The following is a 16438-nucleotide window of genomic DNA, read 5'->3' on the forward strand; positions in this document are numbered from 1 at the left end:
ATTTTGATTTAATAATAATTATTTCCATTATTCTGGTCCTTTCCCTAGAGTCCAAGCTCTCTTGTTCCAAACACACAAATATACAGTTTACAACACAGGGAGAATACAAATCCTCATAATTGAGGAACTCCATGCCAGGGGCCGAAAATCTAATTACCAAATCTTTTCTCAAATAATTTTCTGCTGACTGTTGACATTTCTTAATCGACTAGCTCGAAACCGGCTAAAAACATAAGAATGGTTTGATTTCACATCTTTTTTGGGTACTAGTTTCTACTACAAGGCAAGGAGCATAAACCAACAGGAGCCATTTTGTTTGATTTGGGAAGGCATAATTAGGTCTGACATACCCACTCTCTCAGGAGACCGATAGAGGAGGGAAGCACAGTCTTGCCACATTGATTCTCTGAGTTTCTCTCCTCACAAAGTTTAACTGCTAACCTCTTAAGTGCAAACAACCCTGGAGTCACGCTTCAGGAATTTATGCCGGGCAAGTAAACTCAAGACTCATACTGTACATCCACGCACACGAATACGAGGCAACGTGTTTACGCTGACGTGCAAATAAACCGTCGTGACATCGTCGTGAAATCCCAGTGACACAGACACGCACACGCTACCACGCCGAGTAGAGTGAAAGGCCAGTTAAAGGCTGAAATCTGAGCTGATGTTCGGGGGCGTCCGGGGAGAGCTGAGGTGAAGCAGAGCTCTACCAGAGCGGTTGTCATGGAGAACAAGACTCGGAGACAGACTCTGTGATCGATAACTTTCGCATACTCCTACAATAGGTCGCATAGGTTACAGAGTCCAAAAACTACAGTGCAGGAGTCAGCATATATATATATAGCAGCACCTTTGAAACACACACTCACACATGCATTAGTAAATAAAGGAACGTTGTCTTCACCTCATCCCTCATGTAGTTAGTTACACTAAAGTTTCCTTCATGACTCTCTGGGCAAACACAAAAGCATCTTCAGTAAATATAACCAGGGTGAACCATTGAACAATGATTACCATCAGCCATAGTATTATGATAACTGACAGGTGACAAGAATAACACTGATTATCATGGCACCTGTCAGTTGTCAGAATACTTTTGGCGTTGATCTCAGAATCAGGCAGCAAAATGAGCAGCGAGGGCAAGAGTATCTCCGAAAACTGCAGTTCTTGCAGGGTGTTCATGGTCTATAGTGTTCAGTACCAGTCAAAAATGGTCCAATAAGTGTAATTGATGACCACGGCTCATTGGTGCACATGGGGAGTGAAGGCTGGCCCTTTGTGCTTTGACACAACAACCGAGCTACTGTGGCTCAAATAGCTGAAAAAGTTAATGCTGGTTCTGATAGGAAGGTGTCAGAACGCAGAGGGCATCACAGTTGGGGCCGCATAACCGCAGACCACTTAGGGTGCCAGTGCTGCCCCGTCCACTGCCGATAGCGCCTGCAATGTGCCTGTGAGCTTCAGAACTGGAGAGCAATGGAGGAACGTGTCCTGGACTGATGAATCACATGTTCTTTTACATCACACATATGAACAGGTGTGTCTACATCACTTACTTGGGAGAATACCTGGCAGCAGGACGCACTATGGGAAAGGGAGAGCTGGCGGAGGCAGCGTGACGCATAGGGCACCGTTCTGCTGGGAGACCTTGGGTCCGGCCATTCGTGTGGATGTTACTTGACCTTACTAAGCGCTGTAACGGGCCTCTTTCAACAAGGTAGAGCGCCCTGCCATGGAGCAAAAATGGTTCAGGAATGGTTTGAGGAACAACAAGAAGTTCAAGGTCTTGTTTTGGCCTTTACCTTCACCAGACCTCAATCCAATCGACTATCTGTAGGGTATGTCATAATGTTATGGCTGATCAGTGCATCCTGTTCTTCTTCTATACACAAAGGGTTTAAACTACAACTGACCATGGTTTACTCCAGACAATTAGCCTTATAAACAATAATAATTATAATAATGCAAACATTACTGTTATTAGTTGCACCTGATGCTGGGACGATACCATGTCAGCAATGAAAAGTAAGATTAGCATGAGAGCAAATAAAGTTAAATTAACGCTTCGTTGAACAAAATAAATTTTCAGTTGTGTCTTCCTGGTTGTGGGATGCAGATACACATTTTAACTAACGCAAACAAGCAGCAAGAGCTAGCTTAGACTGAAACACTTAGCCTTAACAGTTAGATTGTATTGTCAGTCTAAGCTAGCTATGCTATTTCAGTTAGGCCCCAACTGAAATAGCATATCAAATTAATAAATTAATGAAACCAAACTTCCTGTCATTTTCAACTGTACTTATGAATATAACGTGAAATGATGTCATTCCTCGCCTGTACAGAGCTAACCGCTGTTTCGTTTGCCGTTACTTTCAACGGACACCGTCAATTGCCGTTAAAAGTACACCTTTCAAAATAAAAGCCCAGCAACTGCCAGGCAAATATACAAATATTATCTTCATAATATTCTTCTTGGCTAATTTTTATTATCATTATTATTATTATTATTTTAATTGGGGTGTCACCACTGATGTAGAGTTTATTTTATATCTTGTAATATGGACTAACAATAACCAGGATTTTCATAAATTTTTAGCATTTCACACATTCCTTTCTTCTTCTTTTTCCAACTTTGTCTTTTTTAATAGTTTTATGTGAACACAATTAGTCCCTTTGTCCAGTCTGACATTTTCATCCTCCTCTCCAGTGGTCCCGTTCAGAACAACCTGATCCAATTTGGTCTACTTTGTCTTGTTTAATAATCCCAATAAGGGACAGCTACTTTGAGCTGGCCTGGGAGGACCTATAAGAGTGATATATAGAGAGACAGGGGGAGAAACATGTATATGTGAATTATACTGTATGCACCGATGCTTTCTAGGCTACATGTATTTGTATTGTGAGCCCATTTAGCCGGGGATGAAGTATTTGTTTCCAGTTCTCCTAATGGCGTTATTACAGCAGGCGACTTCTCCCATTATTAATAGCAAATGGCAGAGCCTCTCTCCTAAAGGTCTTAATATTGATCCCCCCATATCCTGAGACTAGTCTTAATGACGTTCCTCCATGTCTTCCTCTACAGTACCGTAATCAAGGCCAGACACACATTTACAACCTCTGAGTCACTATAAAGAGAAACAAGGCTGCGCTACGAATGAGACTTCAAGATTAAAGGAGGAAGGTTATTGGAATTGCTAACCCTAATGCTCCTGGTACAATCCTCCTCCTGCAAGCAAATGAATTCCTCATCTCACCTCACCACACACATCTGTGCTGATTAGATAAATACTGATGGACACAAGAAGCTGTGTGTGTGCCTGTGTGTGTGGTGGTCTTTGTGCAATATATGGAGGTGTGTGTCACTCCTGATTGCACTCTTCAGTTCAACCCGCGCTCCTCAGACTATATCAGGAACAACAAGCAGGATGCATTTAAATGAAAAGTAATGAAAAAGTTTTATTGATGTATAAGGTTGAGTAAAAGTAATGGAGAGAAGACAAAGAAAGTAAAGGACGTGAAGGAAGGAGTCTCCTAGGTTTGGGGGCGCACCGGTCGATATAACCTGAGGGGTTAAAACCAGCATGGGTGTTGATCCCACTCGATACAAAAATTAATAATCGTGGCCGAGAGAAGGCCACCTTCTGAGCACCGTAATGATTCTCCTCTCCAATGCATCACTTGGCTGCTATGGTCTGATAGTCTAATAAAGCCTGTCTGTAGTGATTAAGGGGCACTTCATGCTGCTAAATCCAAACTAAAATGAATTGAATTCAGCTCAACTACACTGACCTGATTGCCCCTTTCTTTTCTCCATTCCAACGACCAGAATGAACTATATGAACGAGAGTATAATACACACACTGCACATAAAAGCTGCGAGAACGGGCCGTAACTCTCATCCTAACAAGCCGAGTGGAAAATACTTCTCTTCAAAGCCGATGCATGGTGCTCTGAGTCATCAGTAGTGACTGACAGTTTATTAAAATCGTCACCATATATATTATTATTATCATGAAAACTCACACAGTTAACTAATTATCATAATCAATCATAGTACACTGGCCATATTAACAAAATATGTATGTGACACTATCATTAAAGCATTGTGTGCAACATACCCGAATCTTCTAACGATTGCTTTGTTAGATAAATAGAAATGGAGGAAGCAATGCCATAAAATAGAAAAGGGATTGCTCTGTTTTCAGTCAGAGAATTCAATTTAAGAACCAACCTTAAAAAAACAAACAAAAAAACCCACAGAATATAAAAAATGAAAGGACTGAATGACTGTTTCATCCAAGTTTTATTTGCCAAGGTTTGAGATGTTCAAACAGATCTCTGCTTCCACCGCCTATCACAATAGAGATTGTAATAGACTTCTGTCTGCGGCTCTAACAGCATTGGAAATGTGAATTCAAAAAATTTTACAGGAACTTTTTTTTTCAACAGAGAGAGTGCCCGTCCCTGCGAATACAATGTGAATATTTTCTCAGTGCAGCAAATTCCCGACAAAGACCCCCGACACCGTGTTCTGTGGATTATTTAAAGGTGACAGAGAATGAAAAAACGTTTTTACCTTGTCTTAGTTGAATAACGGTAGTCTGCCCGCATTCACGAACATACGAAAAGTGCTAGACATTCTGAACATCTCCGTTTCATAGAAATTCCTCCTTTAGAAATGTCAGCCAGAAAATGGCCCAATCTGAACAACGGATACATATTACGTAACATGTATCTTACTGCCCCCCCACTCTCATTCCATTCCCTCCCCTTCAAAATAATTTGCATACATCCGCCCTCTCGCCTTCCGAGGTGTGCTCTTCCAGGCTGTGCAAGCGGTGTGCAAACTTTCCATTACATTCCCACCGAAAGAAATGCACGAGATGCGTGGCTGCTGTTCATTTATAATCGGATTCCAACTACACTCAACCACAGACTGCTACTTCGTTTGTGAACGGCAGTCTATGGCGAAAGATAAATTATTTTCTGGTCCCGATCGACTTGTGCCTTGGATTATACATATGTTGTTTTTCAGAATAAAAAATGATTTTACATGTCAAGAATGTCACAGTTTGTCGCAAGATAGTTCAGTAAAACGCTATGGAAAATACGTAATTAAACGAACTACAAGTCCCGCATGCTGGCGCGTACAGAACCGACCAAAACTCCCTTCGGTAAGTAGAGGGGCGGGACTTCGGCTCTCTATAGCGAAGTTTACATTCTTTTGAGTGGCAGCAAATGCAGCCAATCAGCGTCAAGTGCTTGCATTTCATAATGAGGTTGCCAGTTAAGCCCGAAGGGGCGCCAAATAGGTGCAAAACCACGCGTTTAAAATCCCCCACCCTAATATAGCTTTCTGAGAGAGGTTTTTAGGAAGCTTCTAAGCCATTACAGACCCAACCAAAATTTTGTTGTCTGCATGTCACATCACAGATCAAGGATAAATACCCCGTTCAATCATTCTATGTCACCTTTAAATTAACTAAAACTCCTGGAAATGCTGTCGTTTCATTATTTCATAAAGGTTGGAGGCAGATATTTAAGAGTGACATATTTGAGATGTTTTGGACAATTAAGAGTAACAGCGACATAGTCATACACATCATCGGAGCACTGTGGAGTTGAATTTGCTTCTGACAGAATGGTTGAATTGGTTTTAGGACTGTCCAAATGCACGCAGAGGTACACTGCATAATGAAATCCTACAGATGTGTAAAGATCCTCATAGATTCACAGTTCAAAATGAGGATCTATGAGGACGATTGTTCAGGAAAACCAACCCTGGTCCATCTCGAAAACCTGCATTGCACTGACAACGGTCTACCTGTGTTGCAGAAGCCAAGCAGGCGAAATTAATATTTCACTTACGTTTCATTATTATAGTTATACGCCTGGGGCCTTTCTGTGCGGAGTTTGCATGTTCTCTGCCTGCATTGGTATTCTCCAGGTGCTCCGGCTTCCTCCCACAGTACAAAGACATGCATGTTACGTGAGCGGTGATTCTAAATTGGCCGTAGGTAGGTGTGCACGGGAGAGTGAATGGTTATTTGTCTTTCTGCGTCAGCCCTGTAATAGACTGGCAACCTGTTCACAGTGTATCGTGCCTCTGGGACAGGCTCCAGCCCCTCTGCGGCCCACTACTAAGTCTGAGTGGTTATAGATAGATAATGGTATATTAAACACATTCATCTTTTTGGTAGAGTGTGTGTGTGCCGTGCATAGCTTAAATATACATGATATGAAGCTCACTGTCAGTTCAGTCAGGAAGACTAATCAGCTGGTGAGGGTGATTTCAGCTTAACCGTTCAGATTTTGATACGATATCAATCAGCCATTTACACCAGTCAGCCACAATATTAAAACTACTGACAGGTGAAGTGAATAACACTGACCATCTTGTAACAATACAATGTTTTTGCTGGAACACGTTTGGACCTGGCATTCATTCGTGTGGATGTTACTTAAACATGTACCACCCACCTAGACCAGACCAGGCACCCCCACCCCGTAGCAATGACACTCCGTGATGGAAGCAGTCATCCCCAGCAGGATGCAGCCTGACACAGGCTCACACACAAAAGCGCTTTAGGAACAACTGAAAAAAAAACATGAAGAACAGCACAAGCTGTTGACCTGGCCTCCAAATTCACTAGATCCCAAACTGATCAAGTATCTGTGGGATGATCCACAGAGGCCCCTCCCCTCAACCCCCACTAACAACATTCTGTTGCCAGACACCACAGGACACCCTCAGATGTCCCATGTCCATTCTCTGATGAGTCAGAACTATTTTGGAGACCCGAGGGAGACCTACACAGTATTAAGCAGGTGGTCATAATATTAAAATTTAAGTTAAACATATTTCTCTTACTGCGCTATGTTATTAAATAAAATCTCTACAGTTCACTCGGACGGAAGTCTCTCCTGTTTGAACTAGCAACTTTTTGCCTGGTCATCTAAACCTATGAAAGGTGATTTCAGCTGTTGCTGAGGATTTAAAGGACTTCGTCTAGTTGAATATTACAGACATAAACTTGTACTTCTGTCACAGACAGTGGGGTTGTGTTGTACATAAACTGTGTGTCATTATCCCAGACAGGCTAAAGAAACCATCTGGTTACAGTCAGGACATTTATATAAAGTGATTGCTAAAGTTTAACTGTTACCATATTGATATAATCAGACTGTCAAATAAATACTGTATCTCTCCTTGTGAAGTGAACAAAAGGACCATAAACTTCCTGTGAGAGCGTCAAAGCAGATAAGAGCTCCTTCTCTGAAGCTCTAACTGATTAGACAGCTACTGTCCTCTACTGGCAGGAAGCATCAACTACAGTGATGAAATGATCCTGAATCTAAATGAAGCACTTCAACACATCAGCTGAGACTTCTTCTGTTGAGACAGGAAGCTTCTGGCTGCTGCAATGAACACGATTAAGTCAGCGGCGGAATTTAAATTCATATTTAAACAACGAAGCTTTTTAATCCCGGTCTTACATGGACTGACGTTTTCACACTAAACCATTATGTGAGAAACACTGATGATGTGAAATCTATGATCTCTTATTGATTGCAGTCAAAAACTATACAACAAAGTGTGACATGTATTTGAACCGATGCAGATGCGTAAGAGGATTTTGAACCACATGAGGAATGATTGTGTAAAGGAGCTTTAATGGTATATTGTTTCAATTCCCTTCATGTTGTGTACACTCTCTGTATATAATACTATGTATATGAGTTGGCTCCTATCCAAGATATTTAGCTCACGAATGATGGTGAGCCACTTTATAAAGTCAGAAAATCACACAATATTGTTGGTAGCCATCCACCAGTTTCAGTGCTGCAGCTGGAACAGCTCCTGACGCCGGCTTTTATAATCCCCCTCATTCAGATATGAAGCCCACAGCGAAGCTATCAGATTAGCGCTGCTGGCTAATCTACACACTATGTCACTGAATGAAAACTACCCGCTGCCTTCTGCGCCGCCGTGCCTGACTGAATAAGATATGATTCAGTGGGAGTGGGAGGGTTCCCGTTGTTTCAGCACAGACCTGGCTCCCTGTCACGCTCAGAAAGTTTTTCTAAATACAGGAGGTGTCGTGCTGAAAGCAGACCTCGTGTCTTATACCGTGAAAACAGATGGAACACACACAGACGTACAAGGCTGCACACACACACACTGAATGACTGTCGGTGCAAGGGAAGGCAGCAGCATTTGTGACGAGTCAGACGTCCCAGCTGCCTTCGCCTCTGGAAGTGAGAGCTGGTTGTGGCTCTCAGCTACAGCAGGCCTCACTGAACCCGAGAAAAAGATAGGAGCTTGCACATGGAAGAAGGAATACATCTAATTACATTTACTCAATTTTCACATCCCTAAGTTTATTTTAAAAGCTATATTTAGTAGTCTCTATGAGATTTCAAATACTAAACTGATGATAGGTATATAAAACCGACCTAACAGTTCATAAAAATCGTACAGTTAGACATTAAGGTGCTACTTAAAAGCTTCAGTGATTATTAATTATATATTACACACAATCAAAGCATTTCTGAAATCAGATTTAGCACTTGCAGTGTGGTACTGATACATTTATTTATAGATAGAGAACATATATGTGTCCACACCTCAGATTACATTACATTACTTTCTATGTCAGTTACCACAAAGGTAAGGCTTTACATGGTAACTGGAGGTGTACGCTCAGTTGCCAATATGTTAGGTACACTCATGAAAGCTAATGAATTCTAATATAGCAGTCCTGCACTAAATCCTCCTTCGTGACTGTTATAATGTTCAGTTTATGTTGACACAGCATCAGAAACATGGTAAATTCAACTGGATGATCATTTTGGAGGATGTAGTTTGTGGTGCAGTTAAACTGGATTGAATTAAACACAAAAGTGTTTCTATTATTTAGCCTAGCCCGCTGACAAAAATTAGGTTGTCAAAGCAATAGAAACATGTGTCGGTACAACCCAATGTAATTTAATAGTGCTACAAATCATAGCTTGCAAAATGAAAACACAAGTTAAATCAACAGCTCTCTCAGACTGAATTAATTTTCATGTATGTACCTAATGAAATGGCAAGTGAGTGTATAGTACACTTGAATTCCCTGGGTCTTTTTTAAATTCACCCTCCAAAATGATCATACAGTTCAAAAACCACCTTTCTTACGCCGTTTCAACATTGGCTTTCCCCAGCCTGCCTAATGATTTGGCAAGTGAGTGTAAATACAATGCTGTGAACAGTGTCAAATTTAAAATGTAGGCTACGTCCTAAAAATGGCACTTGATAGGATAATCAGTCGGGTGATTTTAATTTTTCTCCACCTCATGCCGGAGTTAGAGAAAGCAGAAAGTGACATAAACTAAAGAACACAAATGTGTAATTGATTGGAATATATATCATATTATGTCCGTGTTATTTCATGAAAAAAGGTGATTTGGTGCTGAAATGTTGCACACGTTTTCCTATTGTTCCTGTAATGAATGTGTGCATGCATACACTTAAAGCACACACATTTGTTCTCTGTTCTTTTCTTAACATAATATACTCTTTCTCTCTTTCTCCCTCTCTCTCTCTTTCTCTCTCTCTCAACACTCACATCATGAATAATCATTAAAATATGGTGTTTATCTCAGCCGGTGTGAAATATGTCCTCTTTTCTAAAATACGACCTTGCACGCTGCGTCACGAAGTCACATCGCCGTGGTGATCCATCACTAAAAAGGTTGGTGCTGTTAGAGGCTCTATAAAAACCCTCAGAAAACCTTAACGTATGTCTTTTGACTTATTAAAATAACATCTTCATTGCTGAGTCAAAATCTCTGATCGCAGAGAATCGCAACCAATCATGAGACACCGACTCTAAAATAACTTAACGCTTTTGGAAACTCGGTGATGAGTTGAAACTCTGATCCTATTGTGAGTGGAGCACAGTGATATTTACGCATAAATGGTTTTCACTAACGTCTTAGACACACAAAAAGACATTTCTATCTACATTTCACAAACACATGCTGCAGCACAGTCTCAGATTGTCCCATGGAGTGTGTCCACAGTGAGGAGAATTACACTGACCTAATTCACTTAAGTGGACCAGTTAGATGTTTGGTCATTGGCTGGCTGAGCTTGAGTTTGAGCCTCTGAGCCGAGCTCCAGCAGCTTCTAGCCTCAATAAAATCCTCCTCTGCCTCTGACAGAACTCATCTCTTGGTGAGTTATTAATACCAACGGAGCAGACAGGATGTTATGCACTGATTCTTCAAGCTTCTCATCAACAAATCGACACGGGAGCAGAAGAAGGTCGTCTGCTCCATCTGTCCCTCCACACTGTACCCGCATTAAGAGGACTGGCAAGACTCGGACAGTCAGAAAACTTCAAAACTATTCCTGAAGGTCTCTCACTGACATGAAACGCTAACTGGACACCAACTGAGCAACGTGACTGTGGTTTTATTTCATTTCACATAGACAGTTCCAACATAACCCAACCAGGACAGTAGCTTTGACATTTATGCTCAGTGACCATTCGCAAAACAACGCCTACAAACAGTGATTATTCAGACTGAGCTTAGCAACCACAGCTAGGCATGGGAGGCCTGCCAAGCTCTGGATCTCTCCAAATACTGAAGCACTGTACATGGAGTATTCAAAATCTCAAGAGTTTGAAAGGCTGTGTCCTTTTTTTAAGCCCTCCCAAAACAATACAATACAACAGAAGGGTTTAACAAATTGATTTCATGCATGTCTATCTGCTGTAAATTAAACTTAAAACCTTGACATGCCTGATTAACTAGCTCAATGGTACACTACACTGGTAACTTTCTTCCAAAGAAAATGAGCCTTTATAGTCATTATTTTGTAGAGTTATTGAAAACAGTGGAAAAAGCCAAGTTGGTACACAGCCCTGTCCTGCACTTGATTTGATGTGGATGAAGTCTATCCATCTATCTGTATATATGCACCGATCACGCATATCATTAAAGCCACTGACCGGAGAAGTAAGTAACACTGACCATCTTGCGACAATAAAATGTTCTACTAGGAAACTTTTGGACCTGGCATTCCTGTGGATGTTACTTAGACATGTACCACCCACCTAGACCAGACCAGGCACCCCCACCCCACAGCAATGACACTCCTTGATGGCAGCAGCCATCCACAGCAGGATGCAGCCTGACACAGATACACACAAAAATGGTTTATGAACAACTCAAAAAACATGAGAAACAGCATAAGGTGTTGACCTGGCCTCCAAATTCACTAGATCCCAAACTGATCAAGTATCTGTGGGGTGCACTGGAACAAGCCTGATCCACAGAGGACCCTCCTCTCAACCCATAGGACCCAAAGGCCCCCACTAACAACATTCTGTTGCCAGACACCACAGGACACCCTCAGAAGGCCCATGTCTATTCTCTGATGAGTCACAACTCTGATGAGGCACAAGGGAGACCTACACAATATTAGAAAGGTGGTCATAATGTTATGCCTGATCAGTATATGTTAAAATCCCTTGTTAGCGTCCCCCTTTGAAAACAAGTCTGCTGGAAACATTAGCAGGAGAAGAGCTGTCAGCCAACTCGTAGGGTTTTAGCATTAGCTTTCCTTAGCTACACTTGATACAATCTGCTGGCATTTTATCGTTCTTTCTGCCACTGTCCATAGATCCTGGTGGGAAATGTTTCCCTCTGCAACAAACTAAAAAGCTGTTGTTCCAAGAACTTAATATCTAATCAGCCATCATGATCAATGCAAACTGCATATTTGTATAACAACCCAAAGGGCATAACTACATACAGTAGTCCTGACAAAACAACTTTACACAGTCAGTGGGATGGAAGGATTGTTTTGTTTTTCACATAAAGAGGTTAAAGTTGTCGGCTAAATTCCACTTAACAGTATCAATAGTAAAAAGTGAGTCTGCTGGCCTGCCCCGCGTACAGTTCGCTGTAGGCAAGAGCTGCAGCGTGGTGTAGCGCACGCAGGCTGTGCTCCACTTAGATGTTAAAGGCCGTGTTAACATTTTGAATTCATGTTATGTTCCCTCCGAAAGCGACACACACATTGTTCTCATAAACCCGACTGGATGAAACATCCCGGGGTTCTTCCACCTCCACGCTCTTCTGCTGAGAGGCAAACAAACCCAACATATATTTGGAAGAGAGCAAATTGCATTTCTCGGCGAGACGTGACATGTTTGTGGCTTCGTGTCGGCTTTTCTTATCCAGAGTTAAGCACCTTCAGGTGGGGAAAATCGCATTTCTGATATTCTGTTTGTAAACTGTGAATCACAGCAACATTTGTTGTGGAGTCAGCCTCGGATCATGGGCCTACTGTAATCTGAATGGAAAAAAATAAAACTCCCAAAATAGCTGACAGTTTTATTTACATTGCTGATTTTGCTCCATAGCTATTTATGCTAGAAGATTAGAGCCAATTTAAGACAAGTAAAACGGCGGATACATATTTATTTTATAAATACAATTAGAAACATCATTAGAAAATGATTTTGATTTGTCTAAGAATGAAGAATCTGTCAGAGATTATCTGGAAGAAGAAAAGAAATCACAAGATGGTTTCTGTCTGCTTCGCCAAGTATCCTCTCCTCACACCTTCGCCGTACTCTCTTCTTAAAACTCCACCTCTCTTTCTCACTGTGTCACAACACACACACACACACACACACACACACACATACTTCTTCACACTTCCCTCCTCACCATACTGTTCTAACACCTCTCTGCGGTTATGATCTTCATGGCACTTCAATAAATCTGCCTGACTGAGCCGAGCAGCCGTTTGCACTTCACTCGTGCTCGCTGCTGATGAGGAGATGGAACGCGGCCCGAGAGATGTGTATCAGACAATTACATACATGGGAACATGGATGCAGCCAATATTTCATTTAAAAGAAGATCTGTAATTACGTGTTTTTCTTCCCAACTCGACAATGTTGTTATCGTCTCAGTTTCGACAACAATCCTTTAAATCCTTTGACACTTGACATGTCAAAACGTCTTTTGATACGGTCCCAGAAAATATCCAAAAGGCTGACTATAAAAGTTGTCGGGGAAGTTTGCTGTTTTTTCCCATTCTTATACTGCCATTAGTTGAGATACAGTTGCAGCACATCCATTTACAAGACGGAGAACCGAGACCCTTGAAGCACTTAGACACACGCACACACAGCAGGGGAATAAATAACAGCCCTCCTGGGATGTGCACTCGAACTATGTTTCCTTCCAGGCAACACTACTATCACATTTAAAACTATTCCTATGCCACCTGTCACCTATAGATTTAATTGCTAGTCATACAGCAAAACATGTCTGTGGACTATTATAAGGTAACTTGATTCATCCTCACAACCGCTCACACCTGCAAGCGGTGATGCACAAGAGAACTTGCCAACACAGGACCTGTGAAAACTTCTTTGTTCGTGGCGCCGTCTAGAAACTTTCCGAGATTTGGGCTGAGGATGCAGACGCACCGCAAATAAACAGGTTTGTTCCAGTAAAAGGAGAGTGATGGTGCCACGTTTTCAAAGCAGTGTTCTGTCCTACGCATTTGGATGGTGAAAACATGCCTGTGCGCTGCGTGTTTCCTAAAATCTGAGATGAGTGCGGATGAAACGGCACGTGAGAGAGGAGGTCACGGCGTCAGGCCTCGCTGCCGATGCGATGTGCTCCTTCAGGGACGTAACGGGGGTCTCTGCAATCACACCAGACTGAAAATAGCCTGTTAAAAGGTGTAAGCAGGCGCATGTTTGCATGGGCAGTCAGACAAGACTGTGCACTCAGACAGGACATCCGAGTGTGTGGCTTCTGAGCCGAGCGACTGCTTCTGGATGATTCCTCAGCGGGCCGCGAGTGTGTCAGTATGCACGCCATAAATACACTCCACTCTCTACTGGATGGAAGTCAAATAGTAATGTGACAGGAAGCAAGCGAGAGAGAGGGAGAGGGGGAGAGGAGAGGAGAGAGCCGCAAAGAAAGGAAAAATATAAAGCGAAGGAGACAACAAGCTGTGCACAAACAGCACAGTGCTCAAGGACGTTCAGAGTGAAGCCCACGTTTGTCTGGAGAGCGGCGAGGTGGAGAGTTCAGTACACGGATAGACTCATGTTTAAATGGATGGGAGAAAGGTGGGAGGGAGAGAACAGACATGTCTGTTACGTACACATTAGCATTTAACCCCTCACACATCACAAGGCTGTACTCTTACTCTGTCAGCAGCTCTAACTCTGTGATCAATCACATTGACGCAACCCATGGAAACACAGAGATTGAGAGGGGGCAGTCAGGCGTGGTCGTGTGAAGAGAAGAGGCAAATCCTCTGTGTGCAAACTCGGCAATGACCAACAACGAAAACCGGTTGGATTTCTTGCTTCCCTCGTGTCCCAGAAACAAACCACTGTATAAGGCGTATTTCATGGCTGGGCACACAGCCTTTTATAACCACTTATCGGGACTTGAACTGAGGGTGCGAGGCTAACTATCTCCTCCACTTCCACCCAATGTTCTAGCTGCGTGGAGACACTTTGTGCTTTTACGCTGGCTGACAGAAGCAGGTCACTCAGTCAACTCTGTTGTCATAAATCCACTGCTGCGCTCGGAAACATCACAACAAGCCTCCTGCTCGGGAGGCCACAATAATTATACTAAACTATGCACCAGCTGACACTCAACACTCACGCTCACGACTGCGAGGGAACCTGCACAAAATATGCCCCTGCAGCTATGTGTGTAACATTTTGGATGAAGAGTTGACTAGAGAGGAGATCTGTGGGAGGGAAGCTACAAGGGTTCAGGCTTTTCATCAGCAGTCTCAGCGTGTTTGAGAGTGAAGCATGTCTGTCTGTCGCTCAGCAGCAAAGAGAAAAACATTGGATCCACAGCGCGGGCCTGTTTGGTGAAACGAGACCTGTCCTCGGCCAAAATAATGAGAAAACCGCAGGCTGTGGCATCACGCCGAAGCGGACACACCCCCTCCTGGCTGTGGCATCGAACCAGCGACACTGTGATAAACAAACGGCGGCTCTAATCGTTACAGCTGCTGATCCTGGTGGACTGAACCCATCACTGCGGCTCGTAATCACGTTCCCCCCAACAAACAGGCCTTTGTTGGTCCACCTAAACACACCGCTTCTCTCTTTGACTGCACAAATGACATCTTAACCAAACCAGCCACACTCACAAACAAACACACACATATCCAACACACTCCTCTCCGCCTCTCAAATCCGGCGGTGCGCTCCTGGACCCCCTTCGCGTTATAGCTCACCTTGCTTGACACATTTGAAGCGGACCGGGTCTTTGCAGTGTTTAATCACCGCCAGCACGTCCCGGGTGGTGAGCCCGGCTACTGGCATGTCGTTGACCTCCAGCAGCAGCTCATCCTGGGCCAGTTTGCCGCTCTGGATCAGCCCCTTCCCCTGCTTCACCTCGCCGAAATAGGGGAACTGGCCGTTCTCCGCGCCCCCCTTCAGCTCGAACCCCAGCTCCCCTTCCTTCCCCCGGGTTATCACAGCTTCGTGGACTTTGTTGGTCCAGTGGTTTTTCTTCTTGAGGCTCTTCGACATGTTTAGGGCGAGTTAATCACCGCGGGCTAGCCCATACAAAAGCCTCCCTACCGTCTCATCCCTGCCTTTTGTGCGACCGGCTGCAGCTTCACGCCGCTCGTGGCTCCATCATCACCGGTGCACGCTAGGCGCAGTGTCCGCTCGGCGAGCCGCGCAGTCGGGCAGAGAGCTGCAGTACAGCACGGCGGCGGTTGAAATAATTATTACCCTGTCAGACACACAGACGCAAGAGACAGATCCTCTCGGATGACCCGGATGTGAAGCCTGAAGGAGGGGAGAGATGAATGGTTCTGGTTCGGCGTAAAGGGATGGAGAGGAGGGGAAATAACACAGGAGGCGCTTCACTCTTACTACACTGCCAGGGGCGCTTCCTCAGGCTCAGTGTGATCACACACAGGCGATGACAAGGAGGACGAACAACACTTACAACTGCACGACACACGAACTTAAAGGATTTACATGCAACCTCGTGTGAGACAAAGTAAAACACATTTTAAGAGGTCTTTTTTAGAGAAAATCGGCTAGTATGCAAGGGGGAACCGACTTTTAAATATATGCAACATGCTATAAACAGTTTATGTACCCAAAGCTGCTTTTGCAGAAAGGCCCCAGACCTCCAGGGGCCAGGGGGGCTGCAGGTTCACCAGGATCTGGTAATTACCGTAAATTAATTACATGTGTTTGTTAATGCTGCATGGACTCTTAGGCACATTTAAAAGTGTAATGATATAGAAGCCTGGAGGCAAAACCAACAGTATTATCTTGAGGACTCATCTTGAGATAGTGTCTGATTCAAAAGTGTTTTTTATTTCCATTTTTGTAATTATATGGTACATTTTGCT

The 16438-nt window shown here is 43.3% G+C and overlaps 1 protein-coding gene across 1 annotated transcript in view; it reads right to left on the minus strand.

The window, feature by feature from the left end:
- The window catches only part of magi2b (membrane associated guanylate kinase, WW and PDZ domain containing 2b), a 74893-nt gene extending 59249 nt beyond the window's left edge, over positions 1–15644 (minus strand). Inside the window, exon 1 of the mRNA XM_084555695.1 lies at positions 15299–15644. Coding sequence (XP_084411821.1) covers positions 15299–15596 — 298 coding nt within the window. The 5' untranslated portion in view covers positions 15597–15644. The remainder of the gene's footprint in view (positions 1–15298) is intronic.
- Positions 15645–16438: the final 794 nt, after the last annotated feature.

Source organism: Chelon labrosus (assembly GCF_963514085.1).
Source record: "Chelon labrosus genome assembly, chromosome: 11".
Taxonomy (NCBI): domain Eukaryota; kingdom Metazoa; phylum Chordata; class Actinopteri; order Mugiliformes; family Mugilidae; genus Chelon; species Chelon labrosus.